We start from the raw sequence: 12,976 nt of genomic DNA on the forward strand, positions 1-12,976 counted from the left end.
TTTCCTTTATAAAAAAGTTTAATTCTCAGTACAAATACAGAATCTTCAATACAAAAACATAATATAGTACATACAAAAACAATGGCTTATGGAGTTTCACCTCTCCATAAATACCATGGCAACAGCAACATATTAACATGACCTCTTGGAATCCTTCATTATTCTCTATGCAGTAGAACCATCGGTTGATTTCAGTTCATTGGTCATATAGGGCAGCAATGGGATCATAGGCAAGAATCTCTCAAGCCTCCTCCATTTAGCTAAGCACATAATAAAGAAACATAACAATAAGGAAAAATATACAAGACCTGTACAGACTATTTGACACACTGGCAATATTAGACATGCTAAATCCTATGAGCATTTCCCCTTACTGGGAAGTTAAAAAATATAGCCAAATGTCTCTGAGGTCATGCACTTCTTCAATCTTGAAATATACAGTGCGAGGTAACAAGTTAAATACATCAATATTAAATAAATGTATACATATGTATTATCTGTGTCACTTGAGCTGAAGGCATGGGGCGCCATTGAACACCGTGCATAAAACATAGACATGGTGGTAAAAAAATCAGAGTGCAAACAGGTGTTGTGGAACCCGGATATACCACATAGCAGGTCAACCACAACATTACTATGGATCGACACAATATACCACAAAGGTCAAATAATACCACATATAGAGAGCAGAAATGTTTATTTCTGTCTCTCTTATTTTCTTTCTATCTCCATCCATTCAAAGGAATTTCATCAGTTATAGACTATTCAGTTCAGTCACCTCATTTCCGCTAAATAATACACAATCGATCACCAGGGAATGAGAATCGATCATCCGGGATCATCGTTGCGCTGCATTTTAGTAGCATCCAATGCCGATCTCCTGCTTGTAGCGGTTGGTCAGGGTGTTGGCCTGTTGCGTCAGCTTGGATAGCACCCCGTGGAGCCCCGTCATGTGGAACTGGAACTGCTTCTGCAGGTTATCCTCGTCTTCCTCGGACGACACCTCAGAATCTTCCTCCGCTGAATCCATCCGCGAGATGGAAGCACGGCTCTCCTTTCGCTTCTTGGCTTCCTCGGCCCGCATCACTCCCCACTCGATGTCGCAACGGATAGACTTGAGCAGCTGGTAGTAGCTGTACATGTCCCCGTCCTCGATGTCGCTGTTTCCCGAGCTTTTCAGGGCGGCCATCTCCCTCTCCTCTTCAAGGGGGACGTCCCGCAGCAGGCTGGGCACCATTACCGTCTGGTCCATGTTGTTGACGGCACCGATGAAGCGGTTCATGGAGTTGAACAGGGAGTTCTTCTGCAGGTGGGATTCTGAGATCTGCATCATCTTGGCGACTGTTGTTGATTCTTGAACTTATTTTATAAATTAAATGTATAACTGTCAACCAGAGCTGGATAGTTCGTTTCTTCTACTTTCTAATCGGCTTTGGAAAGCGGCTTGTCCTTTTGTATTTAATTATTAAACAGAGCTATGAAGAGAGTTTGGCAGTTGTTCTCGTTTCTTCTTTTGCCTATTCCTTCTTCTTTTCGTTTCTGTTCTGACTCTTACTGGTCCCCGGTCGGATCTTTATAGAGCAGGTGGATTCGTGTCCAAGGGCGTGCCCAGAACCTGTTTGTCAGGATTATTCTACCTCTACAGTAATCGGACTCCAATGAGCTAGTACACAGACAGAAAAAACATGTTGGCATAGTTTGCATGAAGGGGATTGGCCTCCCAGTAGCGATATGCCTACTATCCGGCCCTTGCCCAGTGCCCAGTAAGAAAGCAATGAATGCATCTTCTGCAAACCAAATGATAAGAGGCTCTATGTCCGCGCAATTGTCAGCCTGTGTTGCGCATCAGCCACTCAAACACAGCACAATGGTTTATAAGTGAGCTTTCTCAAAACATTCACACACCAAGCACACAAAAAAATAATTATAGTTTACATTGCAATCGATTTCAAACTTCATTCACATTGGCCTATATTTTGCTCTCATGTATTCCAATGCAAACATGACTGACGCTACATCAAACCCAGCAACCTCACCGGATAAACCATTCAGGGCGAGGTCTGACCTAGCAGAACGCCAGGTTATGAATATTCATGAGAAAGCCATCAGCCCACAACCGTGCCTCCAATTGAAACCAATAATATGTTCGGCTGTCTGTCTCGGAGCCGGGACTAGCTCTCTATTGACCAATCGGTGGGTGAAGGAGGGAAGCGAAGCACTGGATCCCTGCCAATGGGGAAAGCAGAGGATTAACCCTATACATTCGACCTTTTTCTTGTTGGAGACGAGTCCGCAAGGTCTGTAATGTTAGGACATAGGTCAACACTAATAGGTTGTCAGAGTAAAGTTATTCATCCATCTTCATCCATAACTAGGCAAGTCGGTTAAGAAAAAAATCTTATTTACAATGAGCCTACTGAGAAGCAGTGCCATAGAAAAAATAAAGTTATTCTATTATATTATATTCAGGGCAATGTTATCATCCCATTCATATACAGTATCTATCAGCTGCTTTGCCTTTGACAGTAATTATTACAGTTAGAGACAAACTAATACCCCTATTGCCCTTACCATGAAAGACTTGACGAGAACAGCTGAAACTACAACCACCCCCCTGAAGGTCAATAGTTTACCATCACCAGGGGAAATCAACAGAGACCGGTTGCCCCACATAGGGAGAACTCACTGACATGGTAAAGCAAAACAAGTGGGCGGAAATGATTCAGCCCAGCCAGTCTGAAATCTAATCACAAGTTAACACTTACAGGTAACCACCAGCACAATCAACACATGATAGAAATAGCAAACAACATGCTTTCAGTCACCACAAAATTATTATCTCTTGCAACCAGGGTGCTGAATCATTGTGACTACAGCCTGGTCCATCTACATGATGTAGGACAGCACTCACCAAATAGATTTCTTTGGCCTATGGCAATCCTCGAAATAGCTATACAGTGCCTTGCGAAAGTATCCGGCCCCCTTGAACTTTGCGACCTTTTGCCAAATTTCAGGCTTCAAACATAAAGATATAAAACTGTATTTTTTTGTGAAGAATCAACAACAAGTGGGACACAATCATGAAGTGGAACGACATTTATTGGATATTTCAAACTTTTTTAACAAATCAAAAACTGAAAAATTGGGCGTGAAAAATTATTCAGCCCCCTTAAGTTAATACTTTGTAGCGCCACCTTTTGCTGTGATTACAGCTGTAAGTCGCTTGGGGTATGTCTCTATCAGTTTTGCACATCGAGAGACTGAAATTTTTTCCCATTCCTCCTTGCAAAACAGCTCGAGCTCAGTGAGGTTGGATGGAGAGCATTTGTGAACAGCAGTTTTCAGTTCTTTACACAGATTCTCGATTGGATTCAGGTCTGGACTTTGACTTGGCCATTCTAACACCTGGATATGTTTATTTTTGAACCATTCCATTGTAGATTTTGCTTTATGTTTTGGATCATTGTCTTGTTGGAAGACAAATCTCCGTCCCAGTCTCAGGTCTTTTGCAGACTCCATCAGGTTGTCTTCCAGAATGGTCCTGTATTTGGCTCCATCCATCTTCCCATCAATTTGAACCATCTTCCCTGTCCCTGCTGAAGAAAAGCAGGCCCAAACCATGATGCTGACACCACCATGTTTGACAGTGGGGATGGTGTGTTCAGCTGTGTTGCTTTTACGCCAAACATAACGTCTTGCATTGTTGCCAAAAAGTTCAATTTTGGTTTCATCTTACCAGAGCACCTTCTTCCACATGTTTGGTGTGTCTCCCAGGTGGCTTGTGGCAAACTTTAAACAACACTTTTTATAGATATCTTTAAGAAATGGCTTTCTTCTTGCCACTCTTCCATAAAGGCCAGATTTGTGCAATATACGACTGATTGTTGTCCTATGGACAGAGTCTCCCACCTCAGCTGTAGATCTCTGCAGTTCATCCAGAGTGATCATGGGCCTCTTGGCTGCATCTCTGATCAGTCTTCTCCTTGTATGAGCTGAAAGTTTAGAGGGACGGCCAGGTCTTGGTAGATTTGCAGTGGTCTGATACTCCTTCCATTTCAATATTATCGCTTGCACAGTGCTCCTTGGGATGTTTAAAGCTTGGGAAATCTTTTTTGTATCCAAATCCGGCTTTAAACTTCTTCACAACAGTATCTCGGACCTGCCTGGTGTGTTCCTTGTTCTTCATGACGCTCTCTGCGCTTTTAACGGACCTCTGAGACTATCACAGTGCAGGTGCATTTATACGGAGACTTGATTACACACAGGTGGATTGTATTTATCATCATTAGTCATTTAGGTCAACATTGGATCATTCAGAGATCCTCACTGAACTTCTGGAGAGAGTTTTCTGCACTGAAAGTAAAGGGGCTGAATAATTTTGCACGCCCAATTTTTCAGTTTTTGATTTGTTAAAAAAGTTTGAAATATCCAATAAATGTCGTTCCACTTCATGATTGTGTCCCACTTGTTGTTGATTCTTCACAAAAAAATACAGTTTTATATCTTTATGTTTGAAGCTTGAAATGTGGCAAAAGGTCGCAAAGTTCAAGGGGGCCGAATACTTTCGCAAGGCACTGTATGTATGAGGACTTTGCACCTCACACTTAGATAAATTAGGAGAAGAAATCAATCAAGAATAACAATCTGTCAGTACTGCCCAAGCAGTCACATCAAGCAATTATTAATTCCAGGTAGTAACATTTAGCAGTAATGATTGGGCCTGATAAAAGTAGAAATAGAAATATGAGTTTGCACTCGTGTGTCACACACATACAGTCACAATTACACAAATGCACATGCACACACACACACATAAAGATGCAGGTAGGAGATAATGGGTGTAGAGAGAGTGTTCTGGAATGTCTGGAGAGAAACTATACAGATTGAATCAGTGTTCTAAACACTGAACTGTTCAGCAAGAATGGGAGGAATGTCAACATACAGTACATGACAAAACCTGCTTAGTCAGTCGATCTCTCTCGGTCTCACCCTCCCTCCCTTTCTTCCATTCCGATAATTATACTTCTCAATTTTGCCTCTGCTCCTCTTAGAAGGCGTCATCTGAAACAGTTCGTAACAGTCTGTGCATATATTATGGCAACATTTTGTGACGTTTTTGTTCTTTTTGGTCTTCGGCAAGGTTTTTTATGTCTGTTCTGAAGACTACTCCCCTTCGTTCGTGATTGGTCAACAGTAGGGATTCTTCAATTAAATAATTGCCGGTGATTGGTCAACAGTAGAGAATCGTCAATGAAGTGTTTGTGGTCATACTATGAGTTGTGTAAGAAGGAATTCAATCGGGCCTCCCGGGTGGCGCAGTGGTTAAGGGCACTGTAAGTTAACACTTACAGTTAACCACCAGCATATCAGAGACTCTGGGTTCGCGCCCAGGCTCTGTCGTAACCGGCCTGCGACCGGGAGGTCTGTGAAGCACAATTGGCCTAGTGTCGTCCAGGTTAGGGAGGGCTTGGCCGGTAGGGATGTACTTGTCTCATCGTGCACCAGCGACTCCTGTGGCGGGCCAGGTGCAGTGTGCGCTAACCAAGGTTGCCAGCTGCACGGTGTTTCCTCTGACACATTGGTGCGGCTGGCTTCCGGGTTGGATGCGCGCTGTGTTAAGAAGCAGTTGGGTTGTGTATCGGAGGACGTATGACTTTCAACCTTCGTCTCTCCCGAGCCTGTACGGGAGTTGTAGCGATGAGACAAGATAGTAGCTACTAAAAACAATTGGATACCACAAAATTGGGGAGAAAAAGGGGTAAAAATAACAAATAAATAAATAAATAAAAAGAAGGGATTCAATCAACCATGCCCACAAGTTGGGGAAAACAAACATTCTTTCCTATTCCTATCAAGTTTTTGTCATACAGAAATAATGAAAACATGCTGAAAAACTGCTGTCTGGTCAAAAATCTCGACCTAATGCTCCCATCGAAATAGAACCTGCAAGAACAGTCCTTAGCATTTAAATAAATACAAATTGGGAGGGGGGTCCCGCTGGTCTGTGAGAGTGTCTCGCTGGTCTGAGTGTGGTGTCTGTTGATCTGTTGCTCCTGTGTGAGGTGTTGGGGCTGCGGTTGAGGGCGATGTTCTTTAGGGTCCGGGCGAAGTTGGGCACTGCTGCCTTGTATAGGTGGACCTGGTCATAAAGACTGTTCAAGTCCAGGGTGGAGTGGTGGACCAGGTAGACATTTGGTTTTGAGGCACAGACACAGGAAATACATGTGTTTACCCGCTGTATGGTGTGTCATGACGTTGGCCTGGGGGTAGGTTTATGACAGTCATAAATAACTCTTCCCCCCTTTTTCCTCTCTCAACCCTACTGATGTTACATTTGCAAACCCCTTGGTTAACATAGAGATTCTGGGAACATCAGAAGGTGGGGGGAAATGAACTATATTCTGGTCATCCAACCAATTGAACATATGCGGTGGTACTTAATGAATATGATGTCAGTTCGGTTGTCATCTGAGACATTCTCATCAATAATAAGATGACATAAACTCTACAGTGGAATGTCTACACATCAGAGTTATCGGATTCACATGGAATTGTTGTTCAATTTAAATGTTTGAATATGAAATTATTCGTGATGGGATGAAATGTGATTTTAGCTTCTAAAATGTGAGATTTGGGTTTTCATAAGGTTAGGACTCTGCTCAATCAGTGGCCCGCCCCTGTGAAGGGACATGGGCTATAAAACTTTTCAAACACGCCCTCCTCTCCCTTCCTATATAAAGCCTTGACGACAATATAACCTGCTGTTGCGAGGATGTGAGGACGACGGTCCTATGTCAGAATGGTTCAGATAATAACTACAGAACGAAGCCAACATCAGCGTGAATTTTGGTTGCGAATGGTATGAACTTTGAACTCTTATTCACTACAGAAGTGATACCTCCTAGCCGTAGAGTTAGCAACAGCAGCTGCAAACGAGGATTAGGAAGGAACAGACAGAGTATCCCGTCTATCACACAACGACATTACTACAACGTATCCAATTGACCACCAGAGACATTCTTCAAAGAACAAAGGACTCGGTTTGGCAACACGGCCTTCCATCTACCACCAACCTACTGAAGCGCAGCTCAGAGTAAATATTTATTGCATTTTCCTTTTCCAAATGGCCGGTAATTTAGAATGCATAAGATACTGTATTTACGATAGCACAGTTTCGCCCTTTGTTCCTCAGTCTTCCCGCTCTTTCACTCAAACCCAGCCCCTTTTCTTTTGTGTAACAAGCTGTCATATCTGTTCCGCCCGCTAGGGACGTTTTCCTTTATGATGTAATTTGTAATCAAGTTATGATTAATTATGTGTATGTTTAATTCTGTGTGATTAGTTAGGTATTTAGTAAATAAATAATTAAACCCAATTTTGTATTGCTGATTCAACTTGTTAGCCAGGGTTCGTGAAGATAACCAAGAATTTACAACTTTCAAATGAGACTGAATTAAGGTGACGATTAATATTGACTGCTATTGATGTAAAATATTACTAGGTCTTTAAGAGTTTATTCGGAAGATAACAGCTCTATAAATATTATTTTGTGGTGCCCCGACTCTCTAGTTAATTACATTTACATGATTAGCTCAATCAGGTAATATTAATTACGAATAAATTATTTTATAGAATAGCATGTCTTATCACTTAATCCGGAATAGCCAAAGACACGACAGGTAGTAGGGTGGAAGTATTGTCATGGTAGCAGGGTGGAGATAACCACCTGTGCATTGGGGAAAGTAGAATAAACTTTCTCTCTCTTTCAATTCCTCTCAGCTCTGTTTACCATCTGGCCCCCTACCTCTCTCTCTCTCTCTCTCTCTCTCTCTCTCTCTCTCTCTCTCTCTCTCTCTCTCTCTCTCTCTCTCTCTCTCTCTCTCTCTCTCTCTCTCTCTCTCTCTCTCTCTCTCTCTCTCTCTCTCTCTCTCTCTCTCTCTCAACAAATTATTATTAAGTAACTGGTTACACAGACTTGTTTACTTTACTCAACCTATTCATGTCTGGAAAACATTCTCTTCTAATGTTCATTCACAGTCACAACCAGGAACTAGATTAAAATGTCCCCTTCCTTTATGTTCTGGGAAAGCTTTGTATTAGCTGGCACACATGACGGGTGTCAATGTGTGAATTTAACTCATGAATGTAGATTACAGGAGACATTCCTCAATTGCATGTGAGGGATTTGACTCCCACCGATTACAGCTGGTGTCGTCATCCCACAGGCTGAGAGAGATGGGGAGAGAGATAGATGGACAGCATAGAGATAGGAGAGAACAAGAGAGCAAGAGAGAGCGAAAGGGAGGGAGGGAGCATCATAAGAGAGAAAATGGGAGAGAGAGGGATGAGTCTATCGTAATCAACAGGTCATTTACAGTTTATGCTCAGCTAAACTGTGTGTGTGTGCAATGTGTAATGGTGCATTCCATGTTCACGAATCACAGGACACGTAATTCTCCCCATCCCATTAAGTCACGCAGAGCGGGGGAGGAGAAGGGGGTTGGCACGGTGCCGGGAGATGACGGCACGTGCCCTCTATTAGGGGACGCACTGACATGCTGATATGCCGGTAATTTGCCTAACGAGATGAGAATTTCTCATTTAGCTGTCTCCCTGGGTAACGGCCACCCACGCCCTCATCATTTCCCGTCCCCAACTCCGCACCTCCGCACCACAGACAGACACACAGATGTCACGGCTGGAGAGCCTCACAGTGTTCTGCTGCGTCCATACGGTTGACCCAAAGCCTATATAGCCTTAAAAAAAAACATGGTTTTATTGGTGTTTTCAATTATGGTGTTTGATGTAGGAGGATGGACTGGGTTATGATAGGTCCAGAACATACTTACTGCATACATTTGACTAAACAGTATGATCTTAATAGACCAGTTGAGTAGCCTATTCAGTCACTATGATTAGAATCAATCGTGCTTCTGAAAGCGCCATTCGGAAATCCACTCTCTGCCATTGGTTGAATCTCAGACAAAGGCTACGTTGATCTGACAAGGATTTGCTGATGCCATGCCTCACTATCTTGTAACGGCTGATTTCTTCCTCTTCCTCTGAAGAGGTGTAGCAAGGATCGGACCAAGATGTGGCATGGTAAGTGTCCATGGTTGTTTATTTAAAAAACATAAACTGAACACTATGAATACAAAAACAATAAACGTGAACAAACCGAAACAGTACCGTGTGGCGACAAACACAGACACGGAAACAAACACCCACAAACAAACAGTGAAACCCAGGCTACCTAAGTATGATTCTCAAACAGTGACAACTAACGACACCTGCCTCTGATTGAGAACCATACTAGGCCGAAACATAGAAATCCCCAAAATCATAGAAAAACAAACATAGACTGCCCACCCCGACTCACGCCCTGACCATACTAAATAACGACAAAACAAAGGAAATAAAGGTCAGAAGGTGACATATCTGAACATCTGACAGGTTGTTTATGCAGTCCTGTCACATGATCTTGTCATATAGCCTACACACTGTGTCTGATGTGGCGTGATTAAAGATCCAATGCAGCTGTTTTTATCTCTTCTCTTCTCAAAGGGCCATTTCTCAAGCAAGAATTTTGCTAGAACTATCTGGGAGTGGTCTGAGTAGGGAGGGGGAAACTGAAAACTAGCTGTTATTGTCAGAGAGGTTTGGAACTCTCTTTCTTATTGGTCTATTAACTAATTTACACCAAAATAGGCTGATACTAACTGAGTGTATGTAAATGTCTGACCCACTGGGAATGTGATGAAAGAAATAAAAGCTGAAATAAATCATTCTCTCTATTATTATTCTGACATTTCACATTCTTAACATAAAGTGGTGATCCTAACTGACCTAAGACAGAATTTTGACTAGGGTTAAATGTCAGGCATTGTGAAAAACTGAGTTTAAATGTATTTGGCTAAGGTGTATGTAAACTTCTGACTTCAACTGTAAAAGGAAGCAATTCCCAAACCTTCCATAACAAAGCAATCACCTACAGAGAGATGAACCTGGAGAAGAGTCCCCTAAGCAAGCTGGTCCTGGGGCTCTGTTCACAAACACAAACAGACCCCACAGAGCCCCAGGGCAGCAACATAGTTAGACCCAACAAAATCATGAGAAAAGAAAAAGATAATTACTTGACACATTGGAAATAATTAACAAAGAAACAGAGCAAACTAGAATGGTATTTGGCCCTAAACAGAGAGTACACAGTGGCAGAATACCTGACCACTGTGACTGACCCAAATTTAAGGTAAGCTTTGACTATGTACAGACTCAGTGAGCATAGCCTTGCTATTGAGAAAGGCCGCTGTAGACAGACCTGGCTCTCGATAAGACAGGCTATGTGCACACTGCCCACAAAATGAGGTGGAAACTGAGCTGCACTTCCTAACCTCCTGCCAAATGTATGACCATTTTAGACATATTTCCCTCAGAGTACACAGATCCACAAAGAATTTGAAAACAAACCCAATTTTGATAAACTCCCATACAGTATCTTCTAGGTAAAATACCAGTGTGCCATCACAGCAGCAGTATTTGTGACCTGTTGCCACAAGGGCAACCAGTGAAGAACAAACACCATTGTAAATTCAACCCATATTTATGTTTATGTATTTTCCCTTTTGTACTTGAACTATTAGCACATCATTACAACACTGTATATAGACATAATATGACATTTGAAATGTCTTTATTCTTTTGGAACTTCTGTGAGTGTAATGTTTACTGTACATTTTTTATGTTTAATTCACTTTTGTTTATTATCTACTTCATTTGCTTTGGCAATGTTATGTTTCCCATGCCAATAAAGCCCTTAAATTGAATTGAGAGAGAGAGAGACAGAGACAGAGAGACAGAGAGAGACAGAGAGAGAGACAGAGAGAGACAGAGAGAGAGAGAGAGAGAGAGAGAGAGCAGTTGCCCGGGTCATTCCAGAGCCATCAGAGTGCAGACTTCCTAATGTCAAGTAGCAGGAGATCAACACAGCTCAGTCAACCAACAGAGCACCTTGGTATCAGTTGTTAAGGTTTGTACTGATACCTAAGCGCCATCCTGTGGTTAGTCAAAACAATCCTTGACTTTTTTTGCAGTCTCACCTCATAGATTTGACTTACATTTTTGATGTTGAAAAAAAAAAACGAAGTGCAAAAGTCTGAACCCTCTGTGGTCTAGGAGCTCAAAGATACTTCACTTCAAATAAAGTAGATTTGCTTCATTGTGGACACAAATATGAAAATGTGTTTATCTTGTCTGACCCCCCCCCCCCCCCCATCTCTCTCTGTGTGTAACCACTCCACTGTAGTGCAGCGGGGCGCTTGGTAACCACAGGAGAGTATGTAATGACAGTCATTTTCTGTCTGATCCCCACCAGCAAACACACTCCTGCTGAGTTGGGGGAAAGAATAGAGCTCACACACTGAGGCATGCACACACACACACAACGGAGAAAGAATATAGCCCACACACAGATGCACACATACACACGCAAATATACACACACAGGACTGGTTCCATGACCTCCAGGGAGCCCCCATTGATTTTGTTAGTCATTCTCACTCCGATATCATATTAACATAGCATAAGTCATTACAAAATGTGTAGAATTGCAGGAAATGAGCTTTACAATTGCTAAAATTATCTCTACAACCTTGCAGAATTAAAAAAACATGAATTTCAGGCCATTGTATTAGTGTACATCTAGGCCCTCAAAATAAGGCCTTATAAATACTTGATATGTGTTTATATGTTTTTATTTTTAATGATGACATATTCACTTATGATCTGACTTGGTGAAGACCACAGAACTGAAAATGTATGAATGCAACAACCCTAACCCTGTCACTAACAAATATAGTCATGGGTGGTAACTCTACAATTCACTCGAAAGGCAAGGCACTAAGGGAAATATGCTAATAATGCTTTACGCTAAGCAGTGTGTTAATATAACAATGAAAAGTGTGGCCCATGTATAGGCACTGGACCAGTGCCAGTCAGTGTTGATTTGCTGTGAAATTGCAAAGTTCCCTCTCTGCCCCATGACAAAATGTGTAGAATTGCAGAAAACTTGCTTTAAAACTGCTAACATTTTCTCTACGCCACATGGCAACATGTGTAAAATTGCAGGAAATTAACTTTAAAACTTAAAATTCTCTCCATTGTCAAGAGGGGGGAGGCACTAAAATGTTTTGCTGCAAGGGTGGGGGGCCCCCCAACCAAATCTCACTAAGGGCCCCTAAAAGGCTAGAGACGGCCCTGCACACACAAAGCACGTGACACTGAATATTTTTTAATGGTCAGTCTGAAGAGTCAAGTAATGTAGTTCATGTGATTTATGCTATTTTTGTAGTTTGAAAAACAATGGAAAACATATTTAAAATGTAATAAAAATATATAAGCATTCTTGGGGACAAATCATTTAACTGGATTGAAGTGAAATTTGACATCTAGCATTATTGTTCACTTTACTTGTCAGTAGCCTCTCTTTGGTCTTCCTAGCCACTTTGTGAAAATGAAAAGTAAGACATGTAGAATAGAGAATTGTGTCAGCTCTATTCATTCCATTTCTATCTGGAACATTGAAGACTTTTTCACATTCTGAGTAGCTCTCAAGAGGAGTTTTGGCCATCCCTTGTATAGATTTACTGAAGAGGAGTTTTGCCCATCCCTTGTATAGATTTACTGAAGAGGAGTTTTGGCCATCCCTTGTATAGATTTACTGAAGAGGAGTTTTGGCCATCCCTTGTATAGATTTACTCAAGAGGAGTTTTGGCCATCCCTTGTATAGATTTACTCAAGAGGAGTTTTGCCCATCCCTTGTATAGATTCACTCAAGAGGAGTTTTGGCCATCCCTTGTATAGATTTACTGGAGAGGAGTTTTGGCCATCCCTTGTATAGATTTACTGAAGAGGAGTTTTGCCCATCCCTTGTATAGATTTACTCAAGAGGAGTTTTGGCCATCCCTTGTATAGATTTACT

The 12,976-nt window shown here is 41.9% G+C and overlaps 1 protein-coding gene across 1 annotated transcript; it reads right to left on the reverse strand.

Annotated features, from left to right (window-relative positions):
* Positions 1–1,635, reverse strand: LOC139380687 (mid1-interacting protein 1-B-like). The gene has a single exon (XM_071123619.1). The coding sequence runs from the start codon at positions 1,331–1,333 to the stop codon at positions 857–859; it is 477 nt and encodes a 158-aa protein (XP_070979720.1). The 5' UTR covers positions 1,334–1,635; the 3' UTR covers positions 1–856.
* Positions 1,636–12,976: the final 11,341 nt, after the last annotated feature.

This window comes from Oncorhynchus clarkii, chromosome 22 (assembly GCF_045791955.1).
Source record: "Oncorhynchus clarkii lewisi isolate Uvic-CL-2024 chromosome 22, UVic_Ocla_1.0, whole genome shotgun sequence".
NCBI lineage: Eukaryota > Metazoa > Chordata > Actinopteri > Salmoniformes > Salmonidae > Oncorhynchus > Oncorhynchus clarkii.

Coding starts and splice junctions, on each gene's coding strand:
- LOC139380687 (XM_071123619.1), bottom strand. CDS start 1,333: ATGATGCAGATCTCAGAATCCCACCTGCAGAAGAACTCCCTGTTCAAC.